Source organism: Bombus flavifrons, chromosome 12 (genome assembly GCF_040668555.2).
Source record: "Bombus flavifrons isolate JBK064 chromosome 12, iyBomFlav1_principal, whole genome shotgun sequence".
NCBI classification, from domain to species: Eukaryota; Metazoa; Arthropoda; class Insecta; order Hymenoptera; family Apidae; genus Bombus; species Bombus flavifrons.
This window is the reverse complement of record NC_138453.1, coordinates 9,654,702-9,677,571: the sequence shown is the minus strand read 5'-3', so window position 1 is coordinate 9,677,571 and position 22,870 is coordinate 9,654,702. Positions and strand designations below refer to the sequence as shown.

The window sequence follows — 22,870 nt, the reverse complement described above, 5'->3', positions numbered from 1 at the left end:
TAATCAGGAAACGAAGGTTTCCCGGGGTTTGCATCCACAGACGGCGAAACAACCGGGCGGAGAATTCAATCGAATACGTTTATATATATATATAATATATCTATTCATTTATATATATATATATATAGATTTATGCATTACGCGATATATTATAATATCATTAATATGTGGAAAAAGAAGCTCGTTAATCGTTTACGGAGCACACTGAAGAATTGTATTATTTTTTATTATTTTTTTTTTTTCGTCGATTAATAAACTGCAAATTTATTCGCAATGTTATGTTACACGGATGGTATAACGGCGATAACGGAACAATATATATATTTCATTTATTCATTCATTTATTTATATATCTATACTTTGCATTCTGTAAAATATAATAATACGGCGACTGTTACGCGCTCGCGGTATACGCGCGACGTTCCCATACACCTGCAACTTTTCTTCATTCTTTCTCGATGAATTTCCCGCGATTTTCGATCGTGAATATTCGCGTTGTTCTTTCACGGTTACGTTGACAGTTTTCATTTCTTCGTGTTCTATCTGTGAATCGACCAGCGACCTGATCGAACGAGGAACGACGCGCGTCACCCTGCTCGCATTAATACCCAGACAATGTAGTGACAAAATAGAAGACAAGTAAGTACAACAACTATTGTAGCTTAGATGAGAATCTGTTATTGCCGGGCCTCAGACTCGGAACGTTTTCATTTCCGTGACTCTTGTGTCTCGACTATTCAACGGAGGCTCTCCTCGCGTAAACTCTTTCTTTCTTTCTTTTTTTTTTTTTTTTTTTTTTGTTTGGCAGTGACGTGTCTTGCTTTGAACTAACGTACCATTAGCGATTTTTACGCGTCTCACGGTTCGACGCCCGATCGAATATCCTTACGAACGATGTCTTTCCTTTCTACTTTGATTTTCATTCATCTTCCTCGTTGGAAACGAAACGAGAAACGAAAGGAAAGACACACTCGGCTGGGTTACAGTGAATTTTCTGTAGGGCTGCTGCTTTGAGCTTTCGATTGTGTCGTTCATGCTGGAAATAGTAAAAAATGTACAAGAAAGCCTGTCAGCGACTGATATAACGACGGATAATAAGGTAAGACGCGTGTTAAAACGAGCGTATGCGCGTTTGTATGTCTGAGGCCACGGCAACTGAGGTATTTCTGAACGAACGCACGCCGTGTCGCATTTCTCTCTTCCTACACGCTCGACGAACAGCGGCGTTGCTTACAACGGAGGCTCGTTTTCTCTTCCATTCCCTACGATTAAAACGCTTTGTTCTTCCTCTTCATCTTATTTTTTTTTTAAATCATTTTTTTTTCTCTTTTTTTTCTCTCTCGTACTTTTGATATCTTAACTACCGGAATCATTTCCATCCATTAAATCGAAGACATGTTTTATGTATTTGTATTCGTTTTGTACTTGTACTGTTCAGCAAGGCAGCGTGTTGCACTTTGTTTACAATTACAATTATAGTCGGGCCGTGATTGTCCACGAAAGATTCCACAACGTCGCGAATCATTTTTTTTTCTTTCTTTCATTTTACTTTGCCTTCCATAAAGATTTCTTTCTGCGTTACTGTTTTTCTCTCTCCTATTTTTTATTTTTTTTTTTTTGTTTTTTGTTCGTTTTTCTTTTTCTCTAGGTCATGCTCCGAGTGAAAGACGACGGAAGTTGAAATGACAGATTAAAAATCGAGCATAAGACGAATAATATGGCATACATCTCGATGAGAGTGCACAATAACTATGACCAATCGTGAACGGTGAGTCGAAAATTCGCTTTTGGCGACACACAGTGTGCCGACCACGTGATTCGTTCCGGAAAACGAAAAGAAGATTCGAACCGAGGAAAATAGTATAAAGTATCACTTTCTCTATATAGATGCTCGCAACACGTGGATCCTTTTGCGCTCGACGACCCGGTCTATCTCTTAATAATTTATGCTTCGTATTTGTAAATTACGGGACTAAAATTAACCTTATAAACGGATGGAAACCATCGACGCTTCGTGATTCGTGACAAGGAAGAAGCAAAAAAAAAAGTGCTAATGAAAACAATAAAGAAACTGAAAAAGCGCGAGAAAACGATAACGTGTGTTCACGATGTGTGGGCGATTCGCAACAGGTCTGAAAGTTTAACGCGACGCAGAGCTTGTCCCGTGTTTCTCACGCAACACGGTGCGCGCACACATCGCGATCGATCGACCTTTAAAAAAAAAAAAAAACAGGAAAGAAACAAAATCTGAACGATCGTAACCGCGACAGAATCAATAATAAAAATAATAAGTCTAGTGCTAAGAATTATTATTACAATAATTGCAAGAGTAATAATAATAATAATAGCAATAATCAATGAGTAATATAATAATAATAGCAATAATTGTGATAATGATAATAATAATTAATAATAATAATAATAATAATAATAATAATAATAATAATAAGTATCCAGTAAGTTCTCCTTAACGCGTTGAAACAATCACTCTCGAAAAAAAAATCGCTGTAACAAATCGGAAAAAAGATTAACATAAAAATAAAACCAAGGAGAAACCTTACAAAATAGGCCTATATAATATTTTATGCGTGTTATGTATGTATACGTACATATCTGCATATATATATTTATGTACATAAAAAGTTAACATAACGTGCCATCGACTCCTCGTCAAATATATCGTACATCGTTCTTACGTTTTTTTTTTTTCTTCTTCTTCTTCTCTTCGCGAGCTAACTAATGATTGAACTATCCCTGGTAATCGATTGATTTTTTAATGTTCGTAGTAGTCATACCGATAATAAACATCACTGATAACGTTGAACAGGCAAAAAGACACGATAGACAGAATTTCTGTGATAATACACGGAACAGAAAGTAAAATGTGGGTTCCGATGATATCGAAATGACACGAGGATCTGCATCTATATGAGAATACACTCACAGAGACGATATGTAGAATCAAATGAATCGATGATATTCGATGCCGTTTCCGTGTTGCGTGGTGCAGACCGAGTTGCAAAAGTATGCGCCATTGAAGGAACGAACAGAAGGAGAGTTGTCAACGATGAAGAAAATGCTCACCTCCCTCGACTTTCCCAGTTACCAACGCAGATAGTATTTTCTTTGAAAAAATTCTATGTCTCACCGAATATCGTTTTGCATTTCTGATATCCATAAAGGCGACGCCTTCGTCACCGTTGACAATTTCTGATCGTTCCTTCGATACGAATCGCGTTACACGACACGTTCTACTTCCATCGCGATTTCTTTCGCATACGCATTGCCCTTTTCGCTCGACGTCGGCCCTGATGATATCATCGACCCGTTTCTTTCGTCGTGCTTTTACATCCGGGACGGTTGATGAAGAAACTTATGAATAAATAAGACCCAGAAAAATATCGCCAAGAAACCAGTCGATGATTCTCGGTTGCTTCTGTCGCACGCATCGAAAGGAGTGGGGCGTTTCGCAAATTTGGCAAGAACAAACTGATGCGTTATTTCTTACGCTGAAAAACGGCGGGAGTCATTCAGTTTTTTCTTTACGCTAGTTTTCTGTTTCTTTTCTCTTTGTCGCATTTTTTTTTCTTTTTTTTTTTGTTGTGTGTGTTACGGTGTGTTTCTCGTGATAGGAATGACAAAAGGGGCGCACGCTACACGAATCGTATTAGTGTTACATGATGAGCGGAGGTGATCAACCGTTGTTATCTTTAATCCTAGCTTCTCTTGTAAATGCAGTATTCACTTAAAAATGACGTAACTTCTTTTCTTAATAACTATCGTACAGTTAATTATCGATAGACAGTAGAGATATCTTTTCATCATCTTATTCATTTTTTTATGTTTTTGCAATTTTCCCCTTCCGATAAATTTAAAAACTTTCGTAACAATTAATTTATACTTAAGGTTTTGTTAATATTAATTATGGCACAATATAAATATTATATTTAAAGTCTTTTTGAAGACATAATAAAAATAAATCTAAGTAGTCTTTCTCCTATGTTCGACGTTATTTTTTTCGCTCATTTCTTCTTTTTTTTTCTATCAATTCATCATAATCATACATCCCTAAGCAATTTGTTTAAATTTTCGATTCGAAGATGCGTTTCTTTATACTTTTCGTTTCTTTTCCCTTCGTAGTTCCACTTTTTTGTTTTTGATCCCCCTTTTGAAAATCATACAAAAATTTCGTTTCTTTTTCAACCGAAACCGAAGAATTTTCGTACCAAGAATAATAATAAGTCGCGACGCTTTCTCGAACTTACGCGATATCTCAGACCCTCGAAACTATCGTTTACCTTTTTTAAGAGGAAAAATTCGCAAGCTCGCTAATGTATAAATACTTTATAGAACGATCTTGCGACTGTCCGAAAAGACAGGGAAAACATCGATCGGAAATCGATAAAGTTTCATCGTATCTTCGGATTGTGCGTGCCCGAGGTGGGTATCGATCGAAAGTCCGAGAAGTTTTCACAATTTCCCGATGCTCTTTGGTAAGACAATATCACATGATCAAGAAAAAGTTTAAACCAATCAAAAAAAAAAACAGCCTAATCAGTCGATTTCTCCCTAAACGGTAGGGATTACAAAAAAAGTCTGGAAATTAGTAAAAATAAATTTCACTCCTTAATTTAAAACGTCCGCGTTTAAAAATTATAAAAATCAGCCTTCTCGAAAGTAAATTCTCGTATCAAAGTATTTCGTCACAGCGCCAGGAAATTAACTTGAGCACTTGAGCTGCTGGCTCAGATGCGATACAACTCGTTGATTAAACGAAAAAGAAAAAGAGTCACAACTAACATAAAAAACCTCTACTAACGTTTGCGTATGAAGTTCAACGGATCTAACGGTTCAAACGGAAGCTAGAATCTACGTATGGTTGTTGCGAAAAATTCGTCGAACTTGGCGTGGTCACGAATCGTAAAACGATTCGTAACTACAATGATTTGTACTCGCCACGTGCAAGTTCCACGAGTTTTCCTTTACAATAAATCCGGTTATTCGGTAGTCAGGGTTCACACAGTATAAAAATTCTGCAGAAGACAAGTCGGTTGTGTTTGTTTCGTCGATTGCGATTCACGGTCGACAAGAAAAAAAGGAAGTGCATGATACAAACAGCGTTTTTTCTCTTGAGACAACAATAACCACATATCGTCCGCGCAGGGACGCAAAGCCTTTCCAACGTTCAGTTCATACGATCGCAGTCCATTGCCAATATGATATAATGCCTATGCCGGTACCATTTACAATATCCTTTTCCTCTGCAATTCACGTCAGAGGTACACGTTGCTTATCGATATATAATATTTACACGCACGAGATATTAGAATGCAAATAAAAATAGATAGTTTAAAATATTTTCTTTCTTACCTCTCACACCCGCTCTTTCTCTCCCACCCTTTCGTTCCTTCTTTCACACCCATTCTCTCATTTTCTGTTTCACCGTCTTCTTCTCCCACTCTTCCGCTCTTTTCTTTCTCTCCATTTAGAACTCCTTACGTTTCTTCCCTTAAATAGCATACGAGACGAAAATCCATGCATTAAAGTTCGAAAAAGTTCTTCGATAGTATCTTGTATAATATTCGCTTTAAATCCTAAAAACGATTAGTGGTAGTAATAATGTTGGTAATATTCGTTTCTCGATAAGAAGATGCGACGCGCGGCTAACTACTATCCTTTTCTCGATTCTCGTGTAAATAGTAGAAGACCTAAAGTTCCTTGTATTTTTTTTTTCTTTTTTTCTTTAGTTCGAAGACGTTGGCACATTGGAATAGATTTTGTGTGTGTATGATATACTTATTACTTCTTCTTCTTTTTTTTTTTTGTAATTTTTTTTTTTCTATTTTTAAGATTTTCGATTCAACACCGTGTCAGCGTACAGTGGGTCGAGTACCCTGAAGAGATATGTTAAATACCCAGACACTGCGTTTCCCTCGATTTCTCGACGACAGCTGATCACAGGGAACGCGGTATATTTCGCGCGGCATCGTCGGGAAACCCGATTAAAAGCCTTTGGTCTCGCTTAAAAACAGAAAACAAAAAGAAACAAGTAAAATAATCGCACTAACAGTCAAATCCACTTTGGTATCGTACCGATTCTTAATTCCGAGCCAATAAGCCCGACACTTTTTTCTACAGACGGGTTTTCCCAGCAAATTTTCCAACGATGCGCTATCAGTTCTTCCCCCGTTTCCCTCAGACGAATTCTTTTTTCTTTTTTTTTATTTCCAAGCGGATCAGCGGTCGTTTGGACAATCGCGAGAGTTCCGGCAGCATCTGATTTTAATCTTCTCGGTATTAAAAGTCTCGGCTTTTCTCCTTTTTTCCTTTACAAATATTAACTTACACAACACCGAACATCGACCTAATTCCGTATACTTCTTGTTTTCTTCATATATCTCTAATATTCCTCGATCTAGTATACCCAACTGAAGGACATCACAGAATTTCCCGATATCAATTAACCAATTATGTAATATATATGCAATTTGCACACACGCCGGCAATCATAATGTGGAACGTAATAGTTTTTTCCTCCCACCCCGTGATTTTTTTCTCTTTTTTTTTTAACCCTCCCAATTCTTTGTTCCCCTTTTTATTTTGTAGCGCCAAATACATCTTGATACTTCGCGTTCGATATATCACAGAATTATAAAAAGTTTCCAAAATGACTAGGATAATTTTCACTAACGAATTATCTTTAAGCTTTTCCCGAGTCGAAACGAAATTTTAGGAAAGCAAAGACGTCCATTGTAAATCCCGCCTCCTTTTGCGCGAAAGGAACGTTTCATCTTCTTCTTTATTTTTCTTTCACTCTTCCACTCTCTCTCTCTCTCTCTCTCGCTCTCGCTCTCTCTCTCTCTCTCTCTCTTTCTCCACATTATGCTTTGACCGGCCGCCGAAAAACCTCTCCCCTTTTTAAACTCTACAAATGTATACGTAATTATTTTAAAAACTTCCATCTTCGGAAGACACCTAAATCTAAAATCGTATTTTTCATTCACGGTATACTTCTCGTTTCGAAGATATGTTTGGAAAACTTGTTCTCTCGTCCTTTAATTTCCACCTTTCTCTTTTCTATTCGTTCGTTTCTTTTTTGCTTCTTCTTTTTCCCTTGCGCGCTACCGTCACTAAAACCCGAAAAGACGCGTGCAATTTACTCTATTCCTCGCGTCTCGCTAAATATTTCCCTCTTTTCATTATTCCCCCATTACTACGGAACCTAAGAATTAGACGTAGACGTAATTTGTTTTATCATTTTCCTTCGATAATTTGTACTTGCTCGTTAGTTATAATGACATTTCTTTTGTTTGTTTTTTTTTCTCCCTTTGTAACCATCTTACATGATAAAACGTCATGTTTTTTTTCTCTTTTTTTTCTTTCTTCTTTTTACACTGAGTTCTAAAACCTGAATACGTTGCACGAACAACTTTTTTTTTAGGGTTTCCGTTTTTTGCTTGTACGTTCGTTTGTTATTTTATTTTTTAACATAGCATGGATGCGTGTCGAAGATTTAAAAGAACAGGGCAGTGTTCGACAATCTCGCACAAATCGTTCCTCGTACGCCACACTGCTTTTCATCGTTTCCATCCCCACCCCACCCCGTGTATCTTTTCTTTGGCCTAATTAGATCCCCTCTGTCTTTTTCTAGATTCCTTTCTCGTTCGAACGGCACGACCAAACGAAGAGAAAAAACGAAAAAGATCGAGACGGAAAGAAGTTGGTCGCCTTGAATGGAGAGCGCCGGAGTGCACGTTGCGTCGTTTTCCAAGACGAGCCAGAACCGTATCCCATAAAATTTACCCCCTTACTCGTAATATTGCACATTCGCTAATTAGAACGCGTGAAACGCGAACGAAACGAAATTGGAGAAGACGCGAGAGCCTGCACTGCCCTGCCCGCCGTGTGGTTCTATCTACGTCGAACTAACTCCGTTTCTCATTTCTTCCCATTCGTTCCCCATTCTTATAAAACCTGAACAAGAGAATATCATCGTTATCAATATCGTACGAATATAATATATGTACAGTTCAAAATATTACTTTTAAAGAGTTAAAAATATAGTCTGTAATTTGCGCGCACGACGGACCTGTACACGTTTAAGAGCCCATATCTAACTTCTACTTGCACTTTTCTAACGACTCTCCTCCATCCCTCCCTCTCTCCCTCCCTCCCACTCGCCGTCATCTATTCCTTCGTCTCCACGCGAAACTTTCCTCTCTTTATCCGATCTTTTTTATCCTGCTCCGCTCGGCTTACTTCGTTAATTCGCTATACTCCTTCCGCCCTTTTCCTGGCAACCCCAAACTCTTTCCATCCCCACCCACCACCACAAACTGACCGTTTCTTGTCGCTTTTCTTTCAATTCGCGGCGTTTACTTCTCTTTCCCGATTTCCGAAATTTGAGCACATATTTGTAGACTTTTTAATTGATTTTCACTTAGGCCTAAGATCCTCGATCTACGATTCCCAAACACTCGTAAACCTTCACGCCAACAACGAAACTCTTGCTCGTTTATATGCGCGCGCCTAAACTAGCGACAGAGACGTACAAGCATAATCCACGCACTCTCTATTCACGCAATTTCTTCACCATATTCTTCGCTCAAACACCATCTCCGTTCTTCGCTGCTCTTGCATTCTCCGTGCTTCCCTGCCGCGCGATTCGAGATCGCCGTTTCAAAACCCTGCCACCTTCAAAACGACCGAACAGATCTTGTCTAGCACGGTAACCGCTGACAAGCTGATATTTGAAAATTGACATGATTCGTGGGACTGTTAGGGACTCGACCAAACAAACGCACCGAACAGGCAATACCGCGCTTCAAAAACAGATGTCTACCATTCCACTCTACGTCTGACTATTCCGGTCTGTTCTACTTGCACGTCGCCGAACCGACTTCTACGTTCTCGTTTTTTCCAAAATTGATATTTGCCTGTGGGAACGTTGTCCGGTGTCATGACCCTTGACGACCAGTCCCTTGATAGAACGTTTCAAAGCGTTAGTCGCATTCGAGATCTCGTTAAAATCGGTCCAAGCCTCGGCGTGGCTAGAATCCGACGCAATGGAATGTATTCTGAGCCCGCGCGCAACGACAACCTTCAACCAGCCGAAAATTTTCTCAAAACTACGTCTCAGTCGATTCTCTTCTTTCTTCTTTGGATTAATCGCAGTCTTGACTCGAGGAGAACTACAAAACGACGAAATACGGAACGTGGAGGAGGGCGCCGATCGCGCAACTCCCCGATGGAAGAGCATGGGGGGAAACCGGCAAAGAGAAGCCGATCCTTTCGACGATCGTCCAATTAGTGGTATTCGAGGTGAGCCTTTTCTTTCGTCCACGATCCACGCGCTTCGTACCTTCGAACTCGTTCTTCGATTTACTCGACCTCTGTTTTCGAACGTGTACCAGCTCGGTAAGCAGGAAACGCGCGTTTCGTTGCTCCCTGATGCATCCAGATGCGTCGCAGCGTGTCTTGGTCCGCGAAGATCGGTGACCGATCGCGCATGGGTGACGATGAGCGACGAAAAATCGCATGAAGACGAGAACCTTGACGATAATGATGAGTATGACGATGCAGAGAGTCCGGGACGGGGAGACTGTAAGACGGTTCCGACATTTTCATTGCGGCTGCTGCTGCATCTGAGCCTGTTGCATGCTGCCTATAACGTTCTTAATCGTCGTGTTCCTCAGCAGCCTCTTGAGCATACCGCTGGAACCACGATGCTGCAGGCTCTTGTGCGTCGTGAGTGAGTTCTTCGTGCGATACCTACGGTTGCAGAACTCGCAAACGTAGAGGGTGTCCGATTGCTCGTGCTTATCCTGGAAATGACGCTTCAGGGAGTAGTAGCATGAGAAGTTGCGACGGCAGTACGGGCATTCCTGAGGCTCGTTTATGCCACCCGCCGTTGGCGGTGGCATCCGGTACATGGCAGAGGGAGGCGTCGACGGTGCTGGATGCATCCCGTTGCCCGTACCTGAAAATCGTCCATCGCTCGTCAGAAATATTTTTATTTGATGGTCGTTCTTCACCATCGTGCGAGAATGGAATCAAACCAACGTAGGTAGGTTTGAAAATCTGAATTATCGTAGTTGAAAAGATTACGAAACAGTGAAGAGACAGCTCCAATATATATAAATTGAATTTATTTGAAAATTATATACCGAGAAAAAAAATATTCAATGTTTCAGTAAATTGTGCTTTTAATCTTGTTCGTACGGTACCCAAAGGATTTTTCTGTCGTCAGATTAATAGATAAACGAGTGTTCGAAAGCTTTATATTGAAAAGCGCAAAAGTTTATTGCTACGAATATTAATTGACTATGAATTTATAGCACGCGATACTAACCTTGTTCGTATTATACCCAGAGGATTTATCACCAGGCAGATTAATAAATTAATTAACATTCGAAAGTGCGAAAGTTTATTTTACTACGAATATTAGTTGACTGTAAATTTATAGTTCTAAAATGTTCCAAAAATGTGGATGGATTTTTATTGATTTTCCCATGATTCTCATTGGTTTCTCTAAATTACTGGAAAGTGGAGCTGCCCTCTTACTGTAACAGTCTCTCTAATTCTCGAGTTTCTAAACATACTCGAATCCCGATGCTGTTCTCGTACGACGGTGCAAAATACAAGTTGATCCCTTAGGATTTAGTCTTCCTCGAACGTCCGAGGGAAAGCAAGAGGAGAAGGTTCTCACGAATCGAGGAAGATCGTACATTAAATTAGCCAGGGATTTCGACGATAAAATTGCCGTCTGTAACAATGTATTCGTAATCCTTATCATCGTGCGAAAACAGTTTTATCATTGGTATAACTTAACAATCCGAATAAAGAAAGTTGCGCATACGCAAATCACGACACTGTTCTCTCACGATGATACGAATTACAACTCAGTCACTTAGGATTTAATCTTCGTCGAACGTCCAAGGGAAATCAAGAGGAGAGAAGGTTCTCGCGAATCGGAGAGGATCGTACGTTAAATCAGCCAGGAATTTCGACGTTAGGACGACCGTCTACGACGGTATATTCGTAATTAGCTGGAACCTCGAACGTTCGATGCAATTCTCAATTAAAGTTGTTTCCTTTCATTCTCGAGACGACCTCGGCTCGGTTTTAATTCAACCCTAGCAGCTGTCTCGGGATCAATTAAGGATTAGCACAGGTTAACTCTTTCTTTCTCCCTCTCGAGGCAATTTGGTGCTTCGCCGATCGATATGTCGGAGTATACCGGAGTATATCGGATGGAACTGTAAGCGATCCATGCGATTGAAACCATCGTTAATTCACCGTGTTGCAATTAGTCGAGTGAATTTGAGACGAAGAGGACCAAAACCACCATGCCAGACGCGTTGTGTTTACGGAATCTACCATTCAGGTTAGTTTCAATTCCATTTTCTGTTAGTTTCCCGCCAATGAAATTAGATCGCAAGAGAAATAAAAGATAAAAAGACGATAATTAATCCGACGCTTCAGAAGTGCTGGTAGTCGTGCAATAAAACTGCGTGAAACAAGCTACGAATTACCTTCCCGCGATAACGCACGCGTTTCCTCTCGAATGAAAATGTTTGTGCGTGCAAAGGGCTGCGCAGTCATGCTCGTACGCCCGTTGGTTAATGATGAAAAAATCAATACGCGCTAATTCCTCGCGGGCTGGCGAATGAAATTAATTTTGTTAGAAAACGAAAAAAAAAAAAAAGAGAGATTAGTCGGGATTAACGAAGCTATGACGCGAGTGTGCACTATCGTCATGCAGCGATGCAAACGAACGAAAGGACGATTTCGTGAAACGTTTGACTTCTCGAGGAAAAAAAAAAGTTCAATTTTCGACGATTCATCGACGATCGATCCACCGCACTGAAAGCTGGCATTCCGTGTTAGGCATCGAAGCTGCAAAACGAGCATTAAACGACGGTACGAATTAGCATGCATATACAACATCAAACATCGAGGAGCCACGACGAAAATAAATAGGGTACATGAAAAAAAGAAAAAAACTTTTTAAACCCAAAAAAGGAGAATATAGATGTAAAAGCAAGCGGGAACGACCACGTACAGATAAACAAATTGACTTCCACAAAACGTATAAAAAAAAAAAGAAAAGAGAGAGAGATGTGAAACGGGAAGAGTATGGTGTGGGTGGTGTTAGTGGGAATAACCTGAAGCGTAATTACATCCTGCTGATCGGTCGTTTGGTCAGTGAGACTAAAAAACTCGACCTACTACTCGTAATTGAAGTGTAACCCCATTAAACGTACGATCGGCCAATTCAGCGATCGTCTCTGACTGTTCGATCCGACGATCGGCATGGTTCTTGTGTCTCCAGCGTCGTTACGAATGAAGGACGAGTACTCGACGCATCGATCCCGAGTCACCGACGCAGGGGGTATAACGGAGCTGCGAATACCGGAAGAATTCGATCGGCGACCGTACGGTACCGAAGAGAATGAAGGACGACGGGAGGAGAAGAAAGAAAAGCAGTTCTGCAGGATAAACAGGACGGAGGGAACGAACGACGCTGGGACGAAAGCTTCGAAATGCAAGAAGAGGAGGTAGGGAAGTAGTAGTAGTAGTAGTAGTAGTAGTAGTAGTAGTAGTAGTGGCGGTAGTGGTGGTGGTGGTAGTAGTAGTAGTAGTAGTAGTAGTAGTAGTAGCAGCAGAAGAAGAAGATGAAGAAGAAGAAGAAGAAGAAGAAGGGTCGGTCCACGTGGGAGTTGAGACCGGTTTCTCTGGCATGCATTTTCTGCGAGATGAAGAAGGAACGGAACTGTTGTACGCGGAGCCGAGGTCGTATAGCGAACCGATGATTACGCGATTGTGACCTGCGCGATCGTTCCAACGGCGACGTGGTAAGGTTGAACCGGCGTCGAATCCAAAGGCTGGTTGATAGACTCTGTGGAAGTGATAAGAGAGATAGGAAAAATAGGAGAGGTTATCGATTGGTAAGAAACGCGAGAAAACTTCCGCGAGAGATCTATGTGATGTATGAGAGAGGTACGTGTCCCTACCTTATCTAAACCTTCAAAAGAACTTAATGTCAATGTCGCCGGGTCTGCTCTTATGATAGGTATATATGTGGGTCATCAGGGAGTTACGCGAGCAGTATACCCGCTCGCAGATGACGCATCTGTACTCCTCCTGTCGCTCGGCGTGCTTGTCGGCAACGTGGCGTTTCAGGGATGCTTTGCTGCATAGCACCTTGCCGCACAGCTGGCAGGTGAACAGCTTCTTCGCTGACTGGGTGTTCAGAGAGTTCAAGGTCAGCCCCGTCATAGAGGTGAGCACTGAAACACAACAATGCACCTCATGCAGCTGCAACCCCCACACTTAAACCCTATCTCGTATCAAAGGATGACGCAAGCGATAAACTCTTTCTCTCTGTTCATCACCGTCCTCTTTCTTCCCATTCTTTCTTCCTGCTCTCTAACATTTTCCTCTTTCTTTCTTTCTTAAATTCGTCCCTTGTTATTTTCAATCTCTCTTTCTCCCTCGCTCGTTCTCTGTTCGCCCGTGCTCGTATTCTCCTAAACGACGCGGTAAGTTCAATAACGGGTAAGTAAAACGTGGAACGTTGTCAGATGGAAATGGATATCGCGCGTATTAGGTGGGCTCGTTTCTTTCACGAGGATGGAAAATGTAAAAAACATGTAAAAACGAATCCGATCGTTATACCGAAAGATAAATGTCGGAAAAGTCCTTTCTTCGATGGTGTCTTTTCAAATCTCGGCCCCGTCTCTCTCTCTCTCTCTCTCTCGCTCGCCTTTTCTCTCTCTCTCTCTCTCTCTCACTCATTCTCTCTTTCTACACGTTATTGTCGCGTTTTTACAAATTATTCACGAACCAGTTCTAGCTGTCGCATTGTACGGCAAAAACTGTCAGAATTCAACGTTTCTTTAGGCTTTTTAGAACGTGCCTCCTTACATGATTCGCGCAACTTTTCAACAATCGCATCAACGTCTCTGCGATGCGATCACCTTCACGATCCTTCGTATTTCCGCGTACCTCGTGACCCTCGTTGGCATTCTATGGAAGTCCCGGCCTCGACCCACCCTATCGTGCGCGCGATGCCGTTCATTTTAATCGTCGCGAGATTAAACGGGACCAAGATTCGAAAAGGAAAAACAAGGCGAAAAGGAAAACGAAGTGAAACGAACCCAGAGTGCACATTCGATATAGCGAAAGAAAGGGGGGAGGCTCTGGGGGTGTGGAAACTCTTCCGACGACGTTTCAAGATGGCTGGTCGCCTTTCGGGGGAGCGAAGTAAGAACTTTCAATGGCAGTTTTTTCTTCGAACCGCTGACGAACCCACCGCGAAACTAAAGCCTTCAACGAGGGTTAAGACGTACACGCGCGCACACAGAGAAACAAGTAGAATGACTCCGTGTCTCTTCAGCCCTGTTGGCATTCCGGCCGTCTCCTTTGCGACTTTATGCATTTACGACGTATGCAATTCAGATAAGAAGATAGAGATGCAACGAACGAACGGATTGGTGGACGAACGAACGAACGAACGAACGAACGAACGAACGAGCAAGCGGGCGAGCCAGTGAGGGGTAGATTTAGAAAGAGAAAAAGAAAAAAATAGGGACGGAGAAAGAAAATGTATATACTGTACTGTACTGTACTGTACTATACTATACTATACTATACGGTTTGAAGAACGAAACGAAGCACAGACACGGAAACGAATTAAGCGTTAATATAAGAAGGCGCGCGGTTCATTTGTAATGGCCGCGTGCTCGTTAATTAAAAGAGATCCGGTCAGACGGAGTCACTGGTGAAGCGTTGTGCGCGATGCAACCTATGCGCGTATGGCTATATAATACAAATACCGTATCTGCCTTTTTTTTTCTTCCTTCGCCCTTTAGCCATCGAACGCGAATGGAGGCGAGGCCAACCCCTTCGTTCAATGCCTTTGGCTGGAAAAAGCTTTTTATCCAATTTCTCGAGCTACGTCTCGTTAAACTTCAAGCAAAAGAAATTGTGAACAGCCTCACTGATGAGGTCGGTCGGAGGATTTCGATGGAAGAGAGATCGTGGAACGTATTCGTACACACGTACACGCGCACGCAATCGTGCACACATATTCACATGTACGCATACGCACAAAAGGCGCTCGTACAGAGCGATAGAAAGGAAGGGAATAATACGGGAGAAGGTTGTGTGTGACGTAGATAAACAGAGAACGGGTTGTACAAAAGTTGCGTAGGCAGTCCTTTTTGTCCGATCTAAAGTATATATAAGAATATATATATATATAAACACTCTCCAATCATTCTAGACAGATATGTACGTACGTATAACGTATGCTTCGTTAAGGGTCACGCCTTCTGCGTGAAACTTGACGGACGTGAGGAATTAAATAAAATTTAAAAAAATGTAAAAAAAAAATACGAGAAGAGAAATAATAGGAGACGACGAGAAGGAAACACTGAGCATTCTGGGTGACACTTAAAGCATGCAATTCGAAGTAAACGTAATAAATGCGTGAGCCTGGCGAGCGGCGTGGCGGCTTAATCGTTCTCTTTCCTTCTTTTTTTTTTTTCTTTTTTGCATACTGTGAATGGCCCTCGTTTCTCTCACGGTCTCGATCTTGTTCAAATGGATCGAGAATGTGCGTCGCCTCTTAGATTGCCTTTTGGCTCCAACATCTATACTTTGGTACTGTCGTGTTCTCTTTCGCCACGATGGAAAAATGCGAAAAGTTTTGTATTCTGACTTCCGAGGAAATCAACGTTTCGCAGGAGAACAAAGGCACGCGTGGTTTTCCTCGTTCGAGAAACCCTTTTCGACCCTTCCCGCTGCTGAAGAATCGTTCTTACTTCGATCTCCACACACGACCATGCGCCGTCTGCGATATTTCCGAAGCGAGACGGGCGTTCACGTACGATTACGTTTCTACGTTCACGTGCCACGTGAAAAGAGGATCGACGAAAATGCGTGAACGGAATCGGACCCGCGATTTATCGAACGATCGTTGCCAAACGATCGGTAGAATTCCGGTTCGTGTCGGTTTTCCCATTGATACAGGCTCGAACGTTCAAATGTCGTAACTTACCTTCCAGCTGAAAGAAAGAGGCGTGACACAATGCGTATCGTTTAACAGGTTCAGGTGCGGAACACGAACGGGGTTAAAGGAGTGAATGTACCTGCCTGCAGGCATGAGACCGTTGTTATCGGTTTTGTCACTTTTCGAGGATGTGATAGGTGACTAAAAACGAAGAAAAAGAAAAAAGAGAATACAAGCGAATTATTAAACCAAATAGTACATTTCATATTATATAAAAAAAATGTGGTGAAAATATATTAAGATGCATTTGACATTGCTTAAAAATAAAAATAATAATAATAACTATAATTATAATAATATAATAATATTAATAATAGTCATCAATAAATATATATTATAACCAGAACACCTTGGCAGATAACAAATAATAAGCAAGCACGGTAACGCTCGACATTATTTCGCTTAAGAAGAAACGATTTGTACCCGAAACGGAGTCGTTACCGGAAAGAATTCAGCCTTTTTTTTTTATTCCATGTTCCCCGGATGTTTTTCATGATGTTTCGAGCCTATGGCACCGGTTGTGTTTTATTTCTCAATACAATTTTACATATCTGACGAATTTCGAATAAGCTCGTTTTTTCTCAGTGCTTTGCTGCTTCTTTCTTCGCTCTATTCCTCGTTCTCTCTCTCTCTCTCTCTCTCTCTCTCTATCTCTCTATCTCTATCTCTCTCTCTCTCTCTCTCCCTCTCCCCATTCTTCCTCTCATACTCGGAATACTCTCTATAACTCGGAATTACAAAATAATTCTATTCAACGGTATCGCGATGTGTATCGTTCTCGCACAGGTAATGATATCGTCGATGGTATATGTCTGCTCAGTATCCGTGGGTGATCGCTAATTTAACTCTATCGTAGGGTAATTGAACGAAATTACGGCTTACGTTATTATTTAAGAAAGCTTGTTGTACGAAACTGCTGCTTGCTCTCATGTCTGTATTGTATAATAGCTGCTTGCGTTAAAAACAGTACAAAAAACTCAGAGAAAAAAAAAAGAACATTGTAAGATCCTACGGTCGCTATTGCATAAGTCTACGGGATAATAATTACAAGAAATAAAAAAAAGATACAGAACCTAGACGTGTGTGTAACTATGTATATAAATGTGTGCCTCTTACCCATGACCATAATTAAACAGTAGTAGTGTCTGTGCGCTAAAAGCCTAACGTGTAAAAAAAAAAGAACAAAAAACGAGAAGCGAACGAAGGAAACGTGGATATGTCAGATACAGAAGCGATAATAAAAATAAAAAAAAAAAAAAAAAGATGGAACTGTGTGTGTCCTGCCAACGAATGAATATTAAAATACGCGTTGCGCCGATTCTGTTACATATGTACCGCTTTCCCCATTCACTCATTCATTTCTCAGTTGATTCGAACTGCTGCGGTGCCCTGCCAATCTGATCGCGTTCATGCTTTCCCTCTAACCGTGTTATAACTTAGAAATTAGATACTTTTAATTAACATTTGTTTGGTAACATCAGTCAAGAAACGTTTAAGATCAGTCCAATGTAGAGTCGACTAATTAGAACGATAAAAAAAAAATAGAAGAAAAAAAAAAGAAAAAAAAAAGAAAAAGGAAAAAAGAAAAAAGATAAATCAGTCCAATTCAGTCTGAGACTAAAGCGTGTCGCGGATGGCGTTCGGATGGCTAACTACGATGATAGCAATCAGGTACGCGTCACGAGTTTGTCCCCGGTGTCTCAGCTTTTCGAATTCATCGTTGAACATTTTTCGTCTCTTCTACTACGTTTTCGTGAAACTCCATCCCTCGTCTACGCCCCTTCGATGAAAGAAGGGGCTGAAACAGCAGACGTTGCCAAGCGCGACACGTTCAATTCAACAATTCAGTCTTTCGAGGTTCGAAATCGGCTTCGAACGATTCATTTTGCACTGGCCAATCGTTAAAATTAGTAAGGAAGCACCTTCGCTCCTTGTCTTTGCGCGGGTTTCGCAAGGCCAACTACAGAGCGCGAATTCCGAGAACGGCGTGTATTATTCCCAACGGGTGACTTCGCGAGCCGTCGGTATATAATCATAAATTATTTAAAACCACAGTAGCACGGTCTCTTCATAACGCGTTAACGTAGAGCGAAATTAAACGAATGATAAACAAAAAAAAAAAAAAAGAAAAAAAAGAGAAAGAAAATACTCAAATAAACTTCTACTAATATATAATTTGCAGTTAAATATTCATTCAATTTATATTAATTTCATTAATAATTTATTATTCTCATAATATAGCGCCGACCGCGGATCGGAGGGCGAAATATATATTCCGCAATTATATTTGGCCATTTTTACAGTAGTCACAAATCAATTTCTTTGAATAAATCTACTAGTTTAAATATTATCAATATCAGTTCTTTCCCCAGTACTGACTACTATAAAATTGTGTTCGTTACTCTCGTAATTTAAAGCTTCGTTCTTCCTCATTTCCTCTTTCCAACCAAACAAAGAAACACCACACTCTTTCCCGACATCGTTCCTTATTCCCCTACTCATTTGTTTGCATAAGAAAATGCTCGGCGTCGAACGTACTTTCGGAACTCTAAAGAAAATTTGCTAAAGCGATTTCACATTTTTTTTTCTTCCTTTCTTTTTTGTTCTCCCACTATCCATCTCGCGTCCATTTCATTCGTCGTTGAACCTCACCATCAGTCATAGAAACGGAAATCACGAGTGTATACCACGCCGAAAATACGAACGACGCGGACCACTTAACAGAATATAACCTAATTTAAATTATCATAGCCTATCTAACGATGTACAAGTGTTGTCTTCGTGTTTAACGTGTATTCCATGTTCATCGATAAGTATATGTATATGTATATCCAGCTGTCTATGTCAGTCTGTAAATGTCTCGAGTGTTTGCGCATACGTGTGTGTGTGTGTGTGTGTCTCTGTATATGTCTGGCTATGTCTCACGCCGTTTGTACAATGATGCACAGTGGTAAGTTGTAAAATATATCGTATGTGTCTATGTGTGCTCTGCGAATTATTTTGCGATCGATCCTCTACAAACGTCGACGCACGACGGGATCTAGTCTGTCTATATGTTTATCGTTCAGGACCCCTCGAATCCTTCCTGACGCGCGAATTATCGTTTCAGACGATGTACTCATTAGGTACACGGGTTTCACATTTTTCCAAGAAACTCTCAGCTTTACCTGATCGTACATTTTATTTTCCATGATGTCGCCGAGACTCTGTTTATGAGATCGTCACGAAATGGAAATAAGAAAGGTGGAAGGAAACGATGTAAAAAAGCATCGAACGTTACCGAATGATCGACAAAATATGTATCTGAACGATCTCGTGATCATCAGGAAGTCCTCGCGAGATGGCTTATCAAAGTTCTACTAAAATATAGGTATATGCTATGTAGTCGGTTATATGTATATATGGCTATTATCGTTTAGTATATAAGTAACCTGTCAGTGTTAGTGGACCGTGTTTCCTCATTTCTCATCCCTTCCCCTATCTGAAAACCGAAGAGGTGTTTAAATTCGCGACACGGTTTCTGCCGCCTGGAAACGTTTCCCATGAAACGGTGTCGTCATCGCGGCGCCCCTTCTCCTCCAACCCTGTCATCTCCCCTCGTCTTTCCTCCGTTGACGCGCGTCTTGCCGCGATAACGCAAGAAAAAGAAAAAAGATGAAGAAAATTCGAAAGGTGCGAGTAAGAAAGTAGACGACGTAGGCACGGAGCGGAGAAGTGGCAAAGAATCAAGTGTATGCAAATGAACGTGCCAAGGCCGCGAGGGTGAAACACGCCTTCCTTTCCTGCTTTCCTCGTCCCTCTTCTTCTTTTGAGTATTGCGAGTATAGAAAAAACTCTCGAGAATGATTCGAAAACACGATGATATCGGATATCAGCGAATTGTGTGTCGAGATGACGCGCGACTTTACGGAACGTACGATGAAAACAAAAACATAGAAGAATTAAGAAGAAGAAACGAGTGGTGTGCGTTGCGGTGATGAAAGATTTAACAGCGAAAAAGGAAAGTGAAATTAACGTTCGATGCTAACGACCACGACAACGATCAATAATAGTAATAAAAATGCAACTATAATCGTCCGTATATAATAGTCATAAAAAATAATAATATTTAATAAGATAAGGTACTTTACGTAAAGCCCGGTATATAGTATTTAAATGAATATGTGTCTGTGTGCAAGGTACCCCTCTAAAGCATTTTAATATGGAATGAATATATTAAGATAAAATATATATATTATATTATATTATATCAATATATCTCCTGTCTCTCAGTGTCCGTCGCGGAACGAGGACGAAATTCGTCGCAGAGGAGAACGTACGTACACGGTCCCCTCTACCACGGGTACCCTGCCACTGCGTAACTTTTTTGTCATTTTTGTTTACTTTTTACAACCGTGTTACCATGCGATCGTTATCGATCCGCGACGGAGGTTCCCCACTTGTGCTTCATCCGCGCGTATTTCCCCTGCCCTCCCCCAAAACTAATTATTCCTCCCCTCTGTAGCCCTCCCTCAACAACTAAACAATTAAAAATTCTCGAGTCTTCTGATTAATCAATATTTCGTTTACAGTCTTGTCGAAACGTTTCGGACGTTTCCGCCTAAAAGTTAGTTGGACGATGGTGTCTCCGACACCTGGAAGTATCTTTTCTTTTCTTTTTTTTTTTTTTTTTTTTGTTTCATTTCTCTCCCATTCCTTTGTTGCATTACATAAATCTAACTACTGTATAGCCTGCGATTAAGCCGTGTATCGGTACAGAATGTCGTTTAAGCGCGTCTCGAAGGCGAGTCGCGCGAAAGGACGTTGCACTGAACATTTGCCGTGTGATCGGCCCGTTCACGGGAATCTAAACGATTCGCGTTTGACTCGACGAGCCGACGATTCTGCGAAGCCGCCGATATCCTTCGAATCATCGCCAACGTACGACCAGACTTCGTTTTTCATCGCGAAACCCTCGGTCAGTCGGCTGACCAACTCGCTTTCGTTAGGCTCTCGGGCGATTCGAAAGTTTCACACAAGTATCGTAGAAAGATCCGGAGAGTTACGCGGTATAAAAGTAGACGAAAATAACTATGCGATTTATACTAATTTTTCTGCAGCACTACGCGCTGTAGAACATACACGATCACCGTCGTCCCCCAATTTCCTTCCAAGACTCCGCGATATAGAAATTGTAAAACTGATCAGGGAAAACGGCAAACCCGAAGTGTCGTCGTGGCAATCGTTTTAGATTCGTCGAACGTGCGTTGAAGATGACTCGAATCGATGAAAACGGGCATTCGCAACGCTGAAACAACGAGCAAAGCCTCGACTGCGGACGGGACGCGTCCGGAAGGTTGATTCTCTCACAAGCTTCCGCGACTATGTTGATGAAAAAGATTCGTTTCGATTCTTCATCGAGAAACCGAGGAATCCTTTCGTATAATGAGAATAATCTCACTTCGTAAAACGCTTAGCCCTAACAAATTGATAACACGTTAGTCCGGCCAAAGATGGAGGCCAAAATTTTCAGATTTTGTACGTTTCATCGTTCGACCGTACAAAATCTCGCCCGGAGAAGTTCAACATTGGAACTCGGTGAAAATATATCGACACGTGTCGTCCCGTAAGGTGTGCACTCGACTGCCATGTTGGAATAACAATCGCCACGTTCATCATGTTCGTCTGGAAGCACTGATTTTCTGTTTCTACGAAGTCAGTCTCTTTCGATTTCCATGATATATCTCTCTCTTCGCAATACGGACGTCTCTCGGTCTCGCTCCATCGACGAAGAAGCAGCGTGCGCTCGTCGCGAACAGCATGCACGCGCGAAGTTAAAACTCTACTACGTTACACTTTCGTCTCCACCGACGTATCGCCTTTTTCTCGACCGATTAAAAACTATCGACGCGAGATCACGTTACTGGTCCCATGTATCGCAAATGTTAACAGACAAATCGCCGAACTAACGAACACGTCGTCGTGACGACTAACCAATCGATAATAATTAACAACTAACAACAATTCCATTTACTCGCGCGGCTTGCAGCCGTGAACGACGAAAAAAGGGACAATAACAAAGGCAACGGTAACGCGCGTTATCGAACAGACGCGGAAAGGAAAGAAAAATGAGAAGAACAATCGCGATCCTTCGAGCGGCCATGCTGTCGACAAGTTGATCGTTCTCATTCCTTGGAGCCCCCACAACGTCGTCCATTGGCACCGTTTTTTTCCTTCCCTCGTGCTTTTTCTGTCTTTCTACTAAGCTCGTTTTACAGTGTTCCTCGGCACGATGCGAGCATAACGCGACGATAACCGGCTCTATTTCTGCCTACGATGGTAGATGCTCTTGTGATTGTTCAGACTGTTGAGCGTCCTGAACACCTTGTGGCAGAGAGCGCAGACCGCGCTATTCAGGGGCTGAAAGTGTTGCTGCTCTTTGTGCCGTTTGAGGGTGAGCTTCGTGGAAAGGGTTTTACCGCAAACGTCGCAGGTATAGCATACACCCGGTGGCAGCAGTGGGTTGCCGTGTAACGGGTGCGATAATCTCATCGCGAGAATCGCCGACGGTGGGCCTGCTGGACCGTCACCGACCGATTTATTATTATTATTTTTTTTTTTTTTCATTTTTCGCAAACGAACGAAAGGGAAATGCCGATTGTTTTTTTTTGTTGTTGTTGTTAATCGTTATAGTTATATAGAGAATTAGCATTCAAGTGAATAGGCGATCGAAGGTTAGACAGAGATGGAAATGAAAAAAATTAAAAAAAAGCAGCGTAATACGAGAAAGAGTTAAATAGATTTTTTTTTTTT

At 41.4% G+C, this 22,870-nt stretch overlaps 1 protein-coding gene across 6 annotated transcripts in view; it reads right to left on the bottom strand.

The window, feature by feature from the left end:
* Nucleotides 1–210: 210 nt before the first annotated feature.
* br (broad-complex core protein) overlaps nucleotides 211–22,870 on the bottom strand; it is a 58,746-nt gene continuing 36,086 nt past the window's right edge. For 2 of the 6 annotated variants that reach the window (XM_069125153.1, XM_069125155.1), the window contains exons 6-7: nucleotides 13,017–13,292; nucleotides 9,841–9,979 (exon numbers count right to left, since the gene is read on the bottom strand). In XM_069125153.1, the coding sequence (XP_068981254.1) occupies nucleotides 13,030–13,292 (263 nt within the window). In that variant the 3' untranslated portion in view covers nucleotides 9,841–9,979; nucleotides 13,017–13,029. The other 4 variants (XM_069125149.1, XM_069125151.1, XM_069125154.1 and 1 more) reach the window with 2 other exon arrangements.